Genomic DNA, 12,604 nt, shown 5'->3' with positions numbered 1-12,604 from the left:
CTAAAACACTGATGCAAACACTGACGAAGTTGTCACTCATACTGTGGAAAAGGCCTAATATTTCTTATTCTAAAGTAGCGGTTCTCAAAGTGGGGTCTGTGAAACAAGGCCAATGGGACCATTTCATTTTCACTTAGCTTTCACCCTAATCCATATTTAGAAATATGTCTATAACCAAAGTTGCACACGTTAATTACATCCTGTGAATGTAAACTGTAGTACATTTTTAACTTGAAAATTTAGTGAAAACATTTAAAACGCTTTTTTTTTTTTTGGTGTACAGTTCTAATTGATGTCAGGTAAAATGCTAATAAAGTTAGTTGTTGGAGGAGTCCTTAAAAATGTCTGCACCCTGCGGCGTAAGAACCCTCGTTCTAAAGCGCTGAATTCAATAAAAAAAAAATCGCGATTAGCTGTGAGCATGGGGGAGTAATTGATCTGAACTCAGACCATGCATTAAATACCTGTTCTATACGATTGTGTTGTAATGGGCGGAACGTCGGGCCGTGACTGCACCTCTGTGTTTCTACAGCGACTCTGCGCCTAATGAGTTCCTTCACCTCGGTGCATCTCACAATTAGCTGCGTTGTTTTTGCTGTCACTTTTAATTACACGTACAACTCCAACACCCGTGACAAATGGCGGGAACAAAACTTCTCAACGCAACGGATTTTCAAATATATCGCCATAAATCAGGCATATAGAGTTTGCGCTACCATGTCATATATGGAAATCGTTTGGACGCGATGAATTTGCAGTCGCTCTGACGTTACAGAAGTATTTCTGGTTGTTGTTATGGAGCAGAGGCGCCGTTTGTCCAAAGCGGCTTGGTATATGTGCAATTGCATCGGCCATATTGGGAAGTCTGTCGCCAAAGTGCCGCGCTGCACGCTAAGCATGGGGCTAGTTCGCTACGAAAACGGCGTTTGCCCCGGTGGCGTATCGAGGAGCGCAGGATCAGATCGTTCAGAGAAAAGAGGCGCTGATCAGGCTCCTCCGACTTTACTTTGTGTTTAGGATGAAATAAGTATACGGCTAATTACCAAGCGCATCCGGAGCGCCGGTGGGGGACAGTCCCCCTGGAGACAGGGACACAATGGTGGGGCTTGAACTTTCTGGTTTATAGGTTAGGGCCTTGCCCGCTACTCTACACCCTACCATGCTTAGCATGTAGCAGGTTTGGTCCTTTAATTGTCTAAGGGTTATTTATGCTTTATATAAAATGCTGTGTGCAGGTAAAAATAGATATTAGGAATAAAAGCTGTGCTCATTTTTGTTAATGATATAAGACAGGACTGAAACGAGTGGAATGGCTTCTTGTCTCACTTGGAGACTGGGGGCACTGTTTTGATCATCTGACGCATAGTGTGGCACGCAAAGCATGATAAACAGCACAATAAGCATTTATGGGTGGCTCCAAGTCCATTTAGTTATTTTTATGCCAACAACATGCCATATTTGTTTCATCTGTAATCACAGCTTGTGAATAATTGTAATTATTTAATTGCGCTGATAAGTGAGCATTTGCATCGTTCTCTGGAGCATTATCTCCCACCTCATCCTGCTTCCCTTGCACGGAGATAAAAGTCGTGTCACGACCTCCTCATTCCAGCTACTGCAAAAGTGCAACATTGGAATTTTACACTCAGCGGCAAGTCCGGGTCGGACTTTGGCCAGAAGCCTCGTGATGGGCGGAGACGTGGCGGTGCTGGTACTGTGGCACTGAATGTATTGCCGTGCAGGTGGGGCTGTCTTCTACAGACCTCCCCCCGGCGGTCGTTCACTCCTCAGCACCGAGGGGCGGGGCCGTGCCACACGCTCCACGACCCGTCAGAGTGGCGCTTGAGACGGGTAATAATGCGCTGGGGTTCTGGCCGTTCCGTCCTGATTCATGCCTTCTCACGTCATTCATCCCTGTTGCTGTAAGAGGATGTGTTGACACCGGAGCGTGACCGGCCAGAGTTGCTTAACTTCCAGCTCTGTTCATCCGACAACATTGTACAACATCGTGCCTGTTCTCTAAATGTGACTAATAGCCGGACTTTCCCAAAACTCCTACCCTCAGCTTGTGAGGAAGACCGTGCCTGATGCTCTTCCTCCTTCATCTATAATCCCACATTGTATTCAAAACCTTTTATTTTTACATTTTTTAATTTCATTTTCACAAAATAGACTTTATTGTCATTACACATGTACAAGTACAGGGCAATGAAATGCAGTTTAGGTCTAACCAGAAGTGCAATAAGCAGCAAGTGCAGGATGAAGGTCAAATAAGTTATGTGTATACATAAGGTGATATGTACAGGATAATATTGGATCAAATTTACAGATGGATAAATATCAACATATGTCTAAAAAGTGTATAATACGGTGGCTCTCCGGGTGAAACAAACAAAAAAAGAAAAAAGGTCAAGTGGTGATGCAAAAGGAAGAGGGCGGAGCCGCTTCCTCAGCAGCAGAACATATTTCCCTCCACATGAATCACGGGCCACACATCCGCTCACCTGCGCGGCACTTTCTGTGCGTGTGTGCATCTTCGCCGAGGCCTAAATCTCGCCCTGCCTGCTTCAAATTCAAATGTTGCAGGTATTCAAGTGAACCAATATGCAAATTATTGTTTTTTATGTTTTTAAATGTAAAATATGTGTAAAAGGTAGGGTGAAGTTGTGCAAATGAGTAAAGTGAAAGGAAAGTGAAAATTTGTGCAACATCCAGAAGTGATTGAAAGTGCTGACTGACCGCTTACTCATTTTGCACAAAAAATTATTATTATTTTTTTTTTCATGGAGACCTCTTGTCTTGTGCCACTAAAGCAATGTTAATTTATACAAAACTGTCATCCTTTTAATGTTATTGTCTGGGTCTTAATTGTACTTTGATGTTCCAGTTCATAATCACCCTTCACTTAGAAAATTTAAACTGAAAAATTTTATTTATTTTATGTTGCAGAAAGCTGACATTAACATACAGTGCAGGCCAAAGGTTTGGAGACAACTTCTCATTCAATGTGTTTTCTTTATTTTCATGCCTATTTATGTTGGTAGATTCTCACTGTGGAGTTATGTACTTAACAAAAAAAGGTGAAATAAGTGAAAACATGTTTTATATTCTAGTTTCTTTGCTCTGAGTACTGCTTTGCACACTCTTGGCATTCTCTCGATGAGCTTCAAGAGGTCGTCACCTGAAAAGCTTCTCCAACAGTCTTGAAGGAGTTCCCAGAGGTGTTTAGCACTTGTTGGTCCAGCTCACCCCAAACCATCTCGACTGGGTTCAGGTCCGGTGACTGTGGAGGTCAGGTCTCCACTTTTTGTTAAGTACAGAACTCCACATGTGCTCATTCATAGCTTTGCTGCCTTCAGTGAGAATCTACCGACGTAAATGGCCATGAAAATAAAGGAAACGCGTTGAATGAGAAGGTACTGTACTGTTTAAAAGAGAGAAACGGCGGAGGGAGGGCCCTGTGTTCCGCTCTCCTCCCGTCCGGCTGCACATCTGGCCGCGCATGCGCAGTGCGCCGCGACTTTTTTCTCCAACTTTTTGCGGCCGTTGTGTCAAGTCGCGGTGGTTTCCACGGTGGCCGCGGCGGCGGGGACCGCTCTTTCGTAAAGCCCCGGACGTTTTGTTGTGTGTGTGTGTGTGTTTTTTACGGTCGACGTGTTTCGTCGACCGTACCGTGTGCGTGTGTGTGTGTTTTCTTTCACCCCATTTCCGCGGCGGCGATGAGCAGGAAAAGTTGCAGCGCGGAGAAATGCTGGACCGCGGCGACCCGAGCACTGCTGCTGCTCGCCGCCGCCGCCGCCGCCGCGTCCTCCCGGGACGACGGCCCCGCCTGCCACGCAGCCTACGACCTGTTCTTCGTGCTGGACAGGTAGGAACCGCGACGGGGGTCACGTCGGGGTCCCACGTACGTCCAACAAGTTGTGGTGGTAGTAGCCTAGTGGGTAACACGGTCGCCTATGAACCAGAAGACCCAGGTTCAAACCCCACTTACTACCATCGTGTCCCTGAGCAAGACACTTAACCCTGAGTGTCTCCAGGGGGGGACTGTCCCTGTAACTACTGATTGTTTGCTATTGGACCGTTAATGTAAATGAGCAGGATTACCGTCCCAATAAGGAAAGTCGTACGAGACGGTCTTCACCTCTCATAGCTTCACCACGAGGCCGTGTTCATCTAAACATCTACTGAAGCTCCAAAACCGGCTCTCTGATACGCAGACATGACACCGAAACTCAGGCAAAGTTTACAAAACTGGTGTAAAGAAAGCGTAAAAAAGACCCAGTTTTCCCCCTTTAACATTTGTAGAAGTTTTAAATGTGAAGCGGCAATAAAATGTTGGAAATGTGCTAGATAAGGGTGGTGGTAGCCTAGCGGGTAACACACTCGCCTATAAACCAGAAGACCCAGGTTCAAACCCCACCTACTACCATCATGTCCCTGAGCAAGACACTTAACCCTGAGTGTCTCTGGGGGGGGACTGTCCCTGTAACTACTCATTGTAAGTTGCTCTGGATACGGGCGTCTGGTAAATGCTGTAAATGTAAATGTAAGTTCCCCCTGGCCGAGGGCTCTTTTTTTCCGACTGTCGAGGGCGGCGGCCCACGCTTGTGAAAATTACAGGATGATGGCAGAGATGACGAGAGAAGGGCCTTCTTGTCCCACGGGCTTTCTGGGAAGCCTTGGGACCACACCACCGTTCCACAAAGTAGATAACTGAACAGGAGCCCACGCAGGGATGATTGACAGCTGTCACGCTGCCCGCTTCCTCCTTCTGGAAGATTTAATGAGCCGTTTATAGGTGAAGTGATTCTGATACACAGCAGCACAGCACACGGTGCACACAGTGAAACGTGTCCTCTGCATTTAACCCATCACCCTGAGTGAGCAGTGGGCAGCCATGACAGGCGCCCGGGGAGCAGTGTGTGGGGACGGTGCTTTGCTCAGTGGCACCTCAGTGGCACCTCTGCGGATCGGGATTCGAACCAGCAACCTTCTGGTTATGGGGCCGCTTCCTTAACCACTAGGCCACCACTGCCCCACGCGTTGCTGCCAGACATGTGATTGGTCGGCCTGGCATGCGAGGAAGCTGACCCTCGTCCCCACACACTGGTCCACGGGGTGGCCGCTGTGGCCGCCCGCTGCCCACAAAGGGTGCCGGCTAAATACAGAGGACACGTTTCACCGTGTCACCGCGCGCTGTGTCACAATGACGGTCACCTCACGTTCACTTCACCTGCCACCGGCGTGAAAATGTCCCCGATCTGAGTGCACCACAATGGACGTGGAAGAGTGTGCAGCACTTTCATCACCGTCCCCGGCTTCTACAGATCCAAACCCACACACACCGTGTTACACACACCGGACACACATGCGCGTTACGACACTCTTTACAATACTGAACATTAGTCAGATGTAATTCATGTTTCAACTGTTTACTTTTGGTACAATTTCAAAAAGGAGTGAGTGTGTGTATGTTTGTGTGTTAGTGTGTTTGTTTGTGTGAGTGTGTGTTTGTGTGAGGGTGTGTTTGTGTGTGTGTTTGTGTGAGTGTGTGTTTGTGTGAGGGTGTGTTTGTGTGTTAGTGTGTTTGTTTGTGTGAGTGTGTGTTTGTGTGAGGGTGTGTTTGTGTGTTAGTGTGTTTGTTTGTGTGAGTGTGTGTTTGTTTGTGTGTGTGTGTGTGTTTGTGTGAGGGTGTGTTTGTGTGTTAGTGTGTTTGTTTGTGTGAGTGTGTGTTTGTGTGAGGGTGTGTTTGTGTGTTAGTGTGTTTGTTTGTGTGAGTGTGTGTGTGTGTGTTAGTGTATTTTATTACAACACTCACTCCTAGCCGGTAACACACTCGCCTATGAGCCAGAAGACCCAGGTTCGAACCCCACTTACTACCATCGTGTCCCTGAGCGTCTCCAGGGGGACTGTCCCCGTCACTTCTGACGGTCAGGCGCTCTGGATAAGGACCATGAAATGTCCGTTTATACCGTGGAAACCTTGACTGGCAGATGACTAGTTGGGGAAAAGTCGCCCGGCCGCGCTGGCTTCTGTTGTCTCCGCGCCGGGACCGCTGACCCTGTCCCCTCGGGGCGGGGAGAAATAACTGCGCAAAAGATGGCTTTTCCCCGCGCTTTTTACGCTTTATGTTCCCTGTAATTTTTTTCCGTAATTACCTTCCAGCCATTACGCCAAGGACACATTTTACCGACCTCCTTCCGCGGAGGCCACTTGCGTAATGGACGTGAATATACGGCGGTCGGTACGGATGCAGGTGTTTCGGTTTGGCTAATTGCTTAACCTCGTCCCCCGTACGCCTCTCTGATGGTTTTGGCTTTACGGCGCCGTCAGAACGCGACACAAATTATCCGGCCGCGTGCGGACTGGGCGCCTCCGTTCCCGCCCGAGGGTTCTCGTTGTACTCGCCACGAGGATGAAAAACGTATCCGCCAAACGTACGTCGCTGTCTCCCAATACAACAAACGCTGAACGTGTTTCTGGCGGTGGATTCTTCAAAATGGCACCATCTTGGTCTCTACTGTACACATCAAAGTCCTCATTAGTGTATTATGAGAGCGAAAAGAACTCGATTGTGTTCTCTGTCGCAATAAATATCGATATTTTATTACGACACAGAATTATTCATTTACCCGTTGTCAGCGTCACTGTCACTACCCAATATCTACCATTCTGTTTGCGGGGGGCGCTGTTCGAGTAAATAGGGATAAAGTATGCGAAGAACACAAGTTAACTAACATTAACAGAGAAGAAGCACAGCGAATGGCTGATAATAATAAAAAAAACCAAATCAAAGACCCACCCGCTAGCTTCCACTCTGAAGTGTGGAGACCGTCGACACTCTCAGGTGATAATGAGGTACTTACATTTCAGTATCATGGTTTACACACGTTCGTTAATGTCCATGTTGTTTCTTAACGTTCATGCACTTTTATCTGTCTAGCTGTGCAGTGTTTACATTTAAAGACCAGGAGGCGGCGAGTTATTATGCAAATGCACATTTCCTTGCACAATGTCTCTTCCAATAGATTGAATATCGTAGATATCACGAATCTATCATTATCGTGGGCCACATATCGCCACAGAATTGAATCGTGAGTTACCCCTGTAGAATATATAAGATCATATCGTATGACATTGATATTTATTTTGCCGTAAACTTTAATGATGCAGTATGAGTGCTGTCTTTTGTCATCATATATCAATTTTACTGTAAACATCATATTAATCCATACTCAACGTTATATATGCTCACATGCTCGCAATAATTACCAAATTATTGTCGTACTCATGTTATTACAGCACTGTTATCGCTCCATATTCCACATATCTCGTCCAAGTGAGTAACAGCGGGCGCATTGTTTCATTCAGCTGCTTGAATTCTGCCCTTATTCTCGCATACTGGCGTTCGGTGCAATGTCACTCCTTCGTAGCCGGTCGTACGTGCGTAACCACCGTGTGAACGTCTTCGTTGCAGGTCCGGAAGCGTTGGCGGCGACTGGAAGGAGATCTTCTCCTTCGTCAAGAACCTCACGGAGCGATTTGTGAGGTAAGGCCCCGTTTTTTTGGGGCGTGCCTGCCCTACTTACACCATTCTGAGGTGAAGGAAGATGGGGTGGTAGTAGCCTAGCGGGTAACACTCGCCTTTGAGCCAGAAGACCCAGGTTCAAACCCCACTTACTACCATTGTGTCCCTGAGCAAGACACTTAACCCTGAGTGTCTCCAGGGGGGGGACTATCCCTGTAAATACTGACTGTAAGTTTCATTGTTTTTTATTGGACCGTTAATGTAACTAATTTAAAGACTTTTTAATGAGCAGGATTACCGTCCCAATAAGGAAAGTCGTACGAGACGGTCTTCACCTCTCATAGCTTCACCACGAGGCCGTGTTCATGTAAACATCTACTGAAGCTCCAAAACCGGCTTTCTGATACGCAGACATGACACCGAAACTCAGGCAAAGTTTACAAAACTGGTGTAAAGAAAGCGTAAAAAAGACCCAGTTTTCCCCCTTTAACATTTGTAGAAGTTTTAAATGTGAAGCGGCAATAAAATGTTGGAAATGTGTTAGATAAGGGTGGTGGTAGCCTAGCGGGTAACACACTCGGCTATAAACCAGAAGACCCAGGTTCAAACCCCACCTACTACCATTGTGTCCCTGAGAAGGACACTTAACCCTGAGTGTCTCCAGGGGGGGACTGTCCCTGTAACTACTGACTGTAAGTCGCTCTGGATAAGGGCGTCTGGTAAATGCCGTAAATGTAAAATGTAAGATGTGCTCTGAAAAGTGGAGAAAGAAGAGAGACAGAGAGAGAGAGAGAGAGAGAGAGAATAATAAAAAAAAAAAAAAAGGAAGAGAGACGGACGAATTTTGTTGGAGGAATCGGAACTTATGTAACGTTGACTCAATGTATGTAGCCGTACAGACGGCGGCGACCCCGGCAGAAGAAAGCAGTCTGCTGAGGAAAAATAGCGCGGGGAGCAGGTGGGAGTGGGTGGCAGAGGAGCCCGAGTCTTCTGGGCTGCGAGAACGGCCATTTGCACCGGAGGCTTCCAGCGCCGCGCATATCGGGCCGCGCGAGGCGACATGCGGGCGAGGCAGATAGTGTGCTTTAAGGCGGCGCGACAGTCTGCTGCGCGACTCCCCCCCCCCCCCCTCATCCGAGCGCCATGTGGACGCCGTTGGCCCGTCTCCGGCACTCCCCCTCTGCCATCTCGCGGACCCTTTTGTTTGGCGTTGGACGGGCCGGCTGCACCGGCCGTTAATTAAATCATCGTACCGCGGAGGCTGCGAGGAGATCCCAGGCCGCGGCGCCGCCACTGCGAGGAAGGCGCCCGCCAAAAAAAAAAAAAAAAACGGCACGTTGGGCCCATGAGACTAGGGGTGCCCGATTCGGACTGTCCCATGATGCCTTTCGTTTTGGATTCACGGGCTCACGGTCGATTCACTATCGATTCTCGTTTCAACACATCCGGCCTAGCGGTTAAGGGAACGGCCCCGTAACCAGAAGGTCGCCGGTTCGAATCCCGACCCGCCAAGGTACCACTGAGCAAAGCGCCGTCCCCACACACTGCTACCCGGGCGCCTGTCATGGCCGCCCTCTGCTCACCAAGGTTAAATGCAGAGGACAAATATCACAAGTGACAATCACTTCACTTTATTATTTTTAGCTTGAGTAACATTGAGGCCTTAGATCTTTTAACAATTTTCCTTTAAAGCCAATTGAAATAAAAAAAACAAAAAAAAAAACAGGCTAGACTGTTGAAGTTGTCAGTTTTTTGTTGGTCATTTCGGGCCCTGTCCACATAAAAGGTTCTTCTGTGAATCTGCCATCTGTCCACACGGAGACGCTGTGCCAGGGGACCCACAGTGGTCATTTATTACAACGGGTCCCAGAATGAATTTCTCTTTTTTTTTTGGAGGGTTTAATAGGTCCAACCTGACCTATAACCTCAAAAGCGTCCCACATACAACGATGGAGGATAACGCGTTCTTCTCTGCGGCGCACATTTCTAATGAAAAGACCAGGCTGGATGCCAAAGAAGGACAGTGGGGAATTACAGCGCCACCTACAGGTGCGGAGTAGGATTAAAACAGCGTTCGGGACATTCTGAGATCTTTTAGAAACCGACAGCCCGTATAAGAGATCATGTGGTTCTCGTGTGGATGGGGTTCCATTTGAATGAAACGTGATACTGTGGTCCCGGTTAAAGGGCGCGGCCGAGCTTGTGCTGCGTGGAGGTTGGGGAGGCGGTTGGACTGGAGTCAACCGACTCGCCTTATGCTTCAACTTCTGGGGCCTTAGCGTCTCGCGGGGCCAAGTCCAGAGTCCTCCCACGGACGTTGTATCTACGTCCGCCTACTGCAGGCATGCACAGAGACACGCTAATGAGGACCAGCGTAGGTTGAGTACCACCAAGGACGATGACCCCAGTGGTGTGCAGCTGTGCCACTGAGTTGAAAGTGATTAGTTGTCACATGTGACAACCCACAGTACAGCACACGGTGACACGGTGACCTCAGAGGGGATTTGAATCCAGCTTGGGATTCGAACCGGCAACTTTACGATTATGAGGCCGCTTCCTTACCCGCTAAATATATTTATTATAATGGATTAAAGATGCAATAACACTTGTAACATCTTGAAATCTTTCATCTGAATAGATATACAATTTATTGTACAAATATATCACCACGGCCCTAGGAAGGACATGTTTTAGGGGTGTCGAAATTGATCTCATGATCAATGCATCACAATGCAGACGTGGACGATTCTGCATCGATACAGCGGCGGGATAAAAATTCTATTGAAGAAGTAGTGCCGGGTGGTGACCGTGGCCGGAGAAAACGTTGCGCACAGCGTAAAATTTGCTGGTGTTGATGCTTTGAAGAAAGGTTGGCGTACCCACCTGGCGCCTTGAACGCCAGAAAAACGGCATTTGAAAACATAAACGTGAAGTAAATGTACGTACGTTCATGGCATACATCGCGATGCACCAAATTGTCGATCGTATCGATAATCGTAATCGAATCGTAAGACCAGCGAATATGCATGGTCCTTATGGTTGGAGGCATAGTTGTTCGAATAGAACGGCGTCTTGTTCCTCAGCCCCGCCGACGGTGGGAGGATGGAAGACGCTCTCGTATCAGCTCGTGCCGGCACGTGGCTTCTATTGGGTCCCACGTGGCGTGCGTGTGCGAGACAGGTGTGAAAACAGGCCAACGACTGAATCACTGGAACTTTGTGACTCGCTTTCAATTCCCTCCCCTCCTCTGCACTTCCCGCTAGTCTCACGGGGCCTATAAATAGGGCCGTCCACAAATATCCCTGCATGGGATTAAAAGTACAATATTGGGAAATTTCATTCTGGTTCACTGGGCTTTACACAATGGCTGATGTCCAAGATCCATGGACACATGGATCCATGTTTGTATGACATGACATTGCCAGTATCCTTTGGTGAGGGAGAGCAGAAAAAAATATTGGAATGTACAATTCAACGTTCAAAAGGCAAAAAAAGGAGATGACCAGGAGAACAAATACTAATACAAAAAGTCCAAAAGCCATTAGCGATGCTAGTGATGCTGGGTTTTGGGGTGTTAGCGGTTAAGACACTCGCCTATAAACCAGAAGACCACAAAGTCACAGGTTCAAACTCCACTCACTACCATTGTGTCTGTGGCACGTGTAGATTTTTCGACGTAGATCTAAATGCAGAAGCTGAAGTCAAGCGCTAAGATCCCGGACCAGTTCAGGGGGACCGGAAAGTACAAATCCGGACCAGAATTTAGTTTCAACCAACCCTTTGAGGGGTTAGTTTCAGAGTTGGCTGAGATTTTCACTTTTTGAATATTCCACCTCTTCATTGGCCTTTTGTGATCTCGTCTCCTCTGTCTTTTTGTATTGGCAGTCCAAGCACGAGGGTGTCCTTCATCGTGTTCTCATCGCAGGCAGAGGTCATGCTTCCCCTCACCGGTGACAGGTGCGGTAACCCTTTCTCGCCAGGTTCCTTCTAGGGACAAAAATGACATTGTCTTTTGGGAATGTCCTTAACTGTTGTCTTCCAATGGCTCTGTACATGTTTTGGCTTGGATTTGTGAGCGAAAGTTCCTGCTATTTGAAATCGAGCATTTTATCTCTGTGCTGGATTTAGGACAAAGATGAAATGGAACAGTGAAAGTAAATGATTTTCCTGCCTGCTTTTAGCTATGAAATCCAGGTCGGCCTGAAGAAGTTAAGCGAGGTTAATCCAGCAGGGGAAACCTACATGCATGAAGGAATCAAAGCGGTAAAAGCACCTACACAGCAACACAAGCATCACAAGCATCACAAGTATCTGTGGGATCATGAAGACTTCTGTATTCTTCTGCTACACAGTACAGAGCAAAAGTTCTAGTCAGTAGTGAAACTAATTGAATGTATTTCAGGAACTCTGATATAGCTCGTGTAAATTTTTAACACGCAAATAATCCTGATTAGAAAGTGGAGGTGTCGATAATGTTCATGTTGATATGTAGAGATGTTCTAGTAGAACTGCGGGTTGGTCTCTCCCAACTCTGTAAACTAATGAATTATCCTACAAGCAAAAGTCTACAGATGGAGCAAATATTACCAATATTCTGGCTAAAAATGCAACTATTGTGTCACAACTAGTATTTTAGCATTGCCGTCATGTAAATAAACCAAACAAAAAACAAACACTATGGTAAAGTAAAAAAAAAAAAACAACTTACTCATAAGCATAAACTAGACAGAGCAAAAAGAGCAAACTAATCATTTTTAGCTACCGTAATGAGAAAAAACACATTAAACAAACAACAGCTATGGTTTACGCTTTTTTCACTGCATGCGTACACTGTAAAAATAAATTACATTTAATATTTTAGCAGTGCTGTGATGTAAATAAACCAATCGTACCTGTTGTAACCTGTTTATTTACATTACGTCAAAGCTAAAATATTAGGTGTGACAGATTACTTAGATTTTTTTTTTAGTTTAGCCAGTGTTTTACACTTTTTTCAGTGTGTATTGCTGCTCAGAGAACAATAGGAGAACAGATATGCACAGAATTGTTTAACGGAAATAAGGAAATTCTGCAATA

At 46.7% G+C, this 12,604-nt stretch overlaps 1 protein-coding gene across 3 annotated transcripts in view; it reads left to right on the top strand.

Moving 5' to 3' along the window:
- The first annotated feature begins 3,521 nt into the window (after nucleotides 1-3,521).
- Nucleotides 3,522-12,604, top strand: part of antxr2a (ANTXR cell adhesion molecule 2a) — a 47,035-nt gene continuing 37,952 nt past the window's right edge. For all 3 annotated transcript variants that reach the window (XM_028996698.1, XM_028996699.1, XM_028996697.1), the window contains exons 1-4: nucleotides 3,522-3,868; nucleotides 7,478-7,549; nucleotides 11,414-11,485; nucleotides 11,710-11,791. In XM_028996698.1, coding sequence (XP_028852531.1) covers nucleotides 3,720-3,868; nucleotides 7,478-7,549; nucleotides 11,414-11,485; nucleotides 11,710-11,791 — 375 coding nt within the window. In that variant the 5' untranslated portion in view covers nucleotides 3,522-3,719. The remainder of the gene's footprint in view (nucleotides 3,869-7,477; nucleotides 7,550-11,413; nucleotides 11,486-11,709; nucleotides 11,792-12,604) is intronic.

This window comes from Denticeps clupeoides, chromosome 11 (genome assembly GCF_900700375.1).
Source record: "Denticeps clupeoides chromosome 11, fDenClu1.1, whole genome shotgun sequence".
Lineage (NCBI taxonomy): Eukaryota > Metazoa > Chordata > Actinopteri > Clupeiformes > Denticipitidae > Denticeps > Denticeps clupeoides.
The sequence above is the reverse complement of the archived record's forward strand: the minus strand, read 5'-3'. Positions and strand labels throughout refer to the sequence as shown.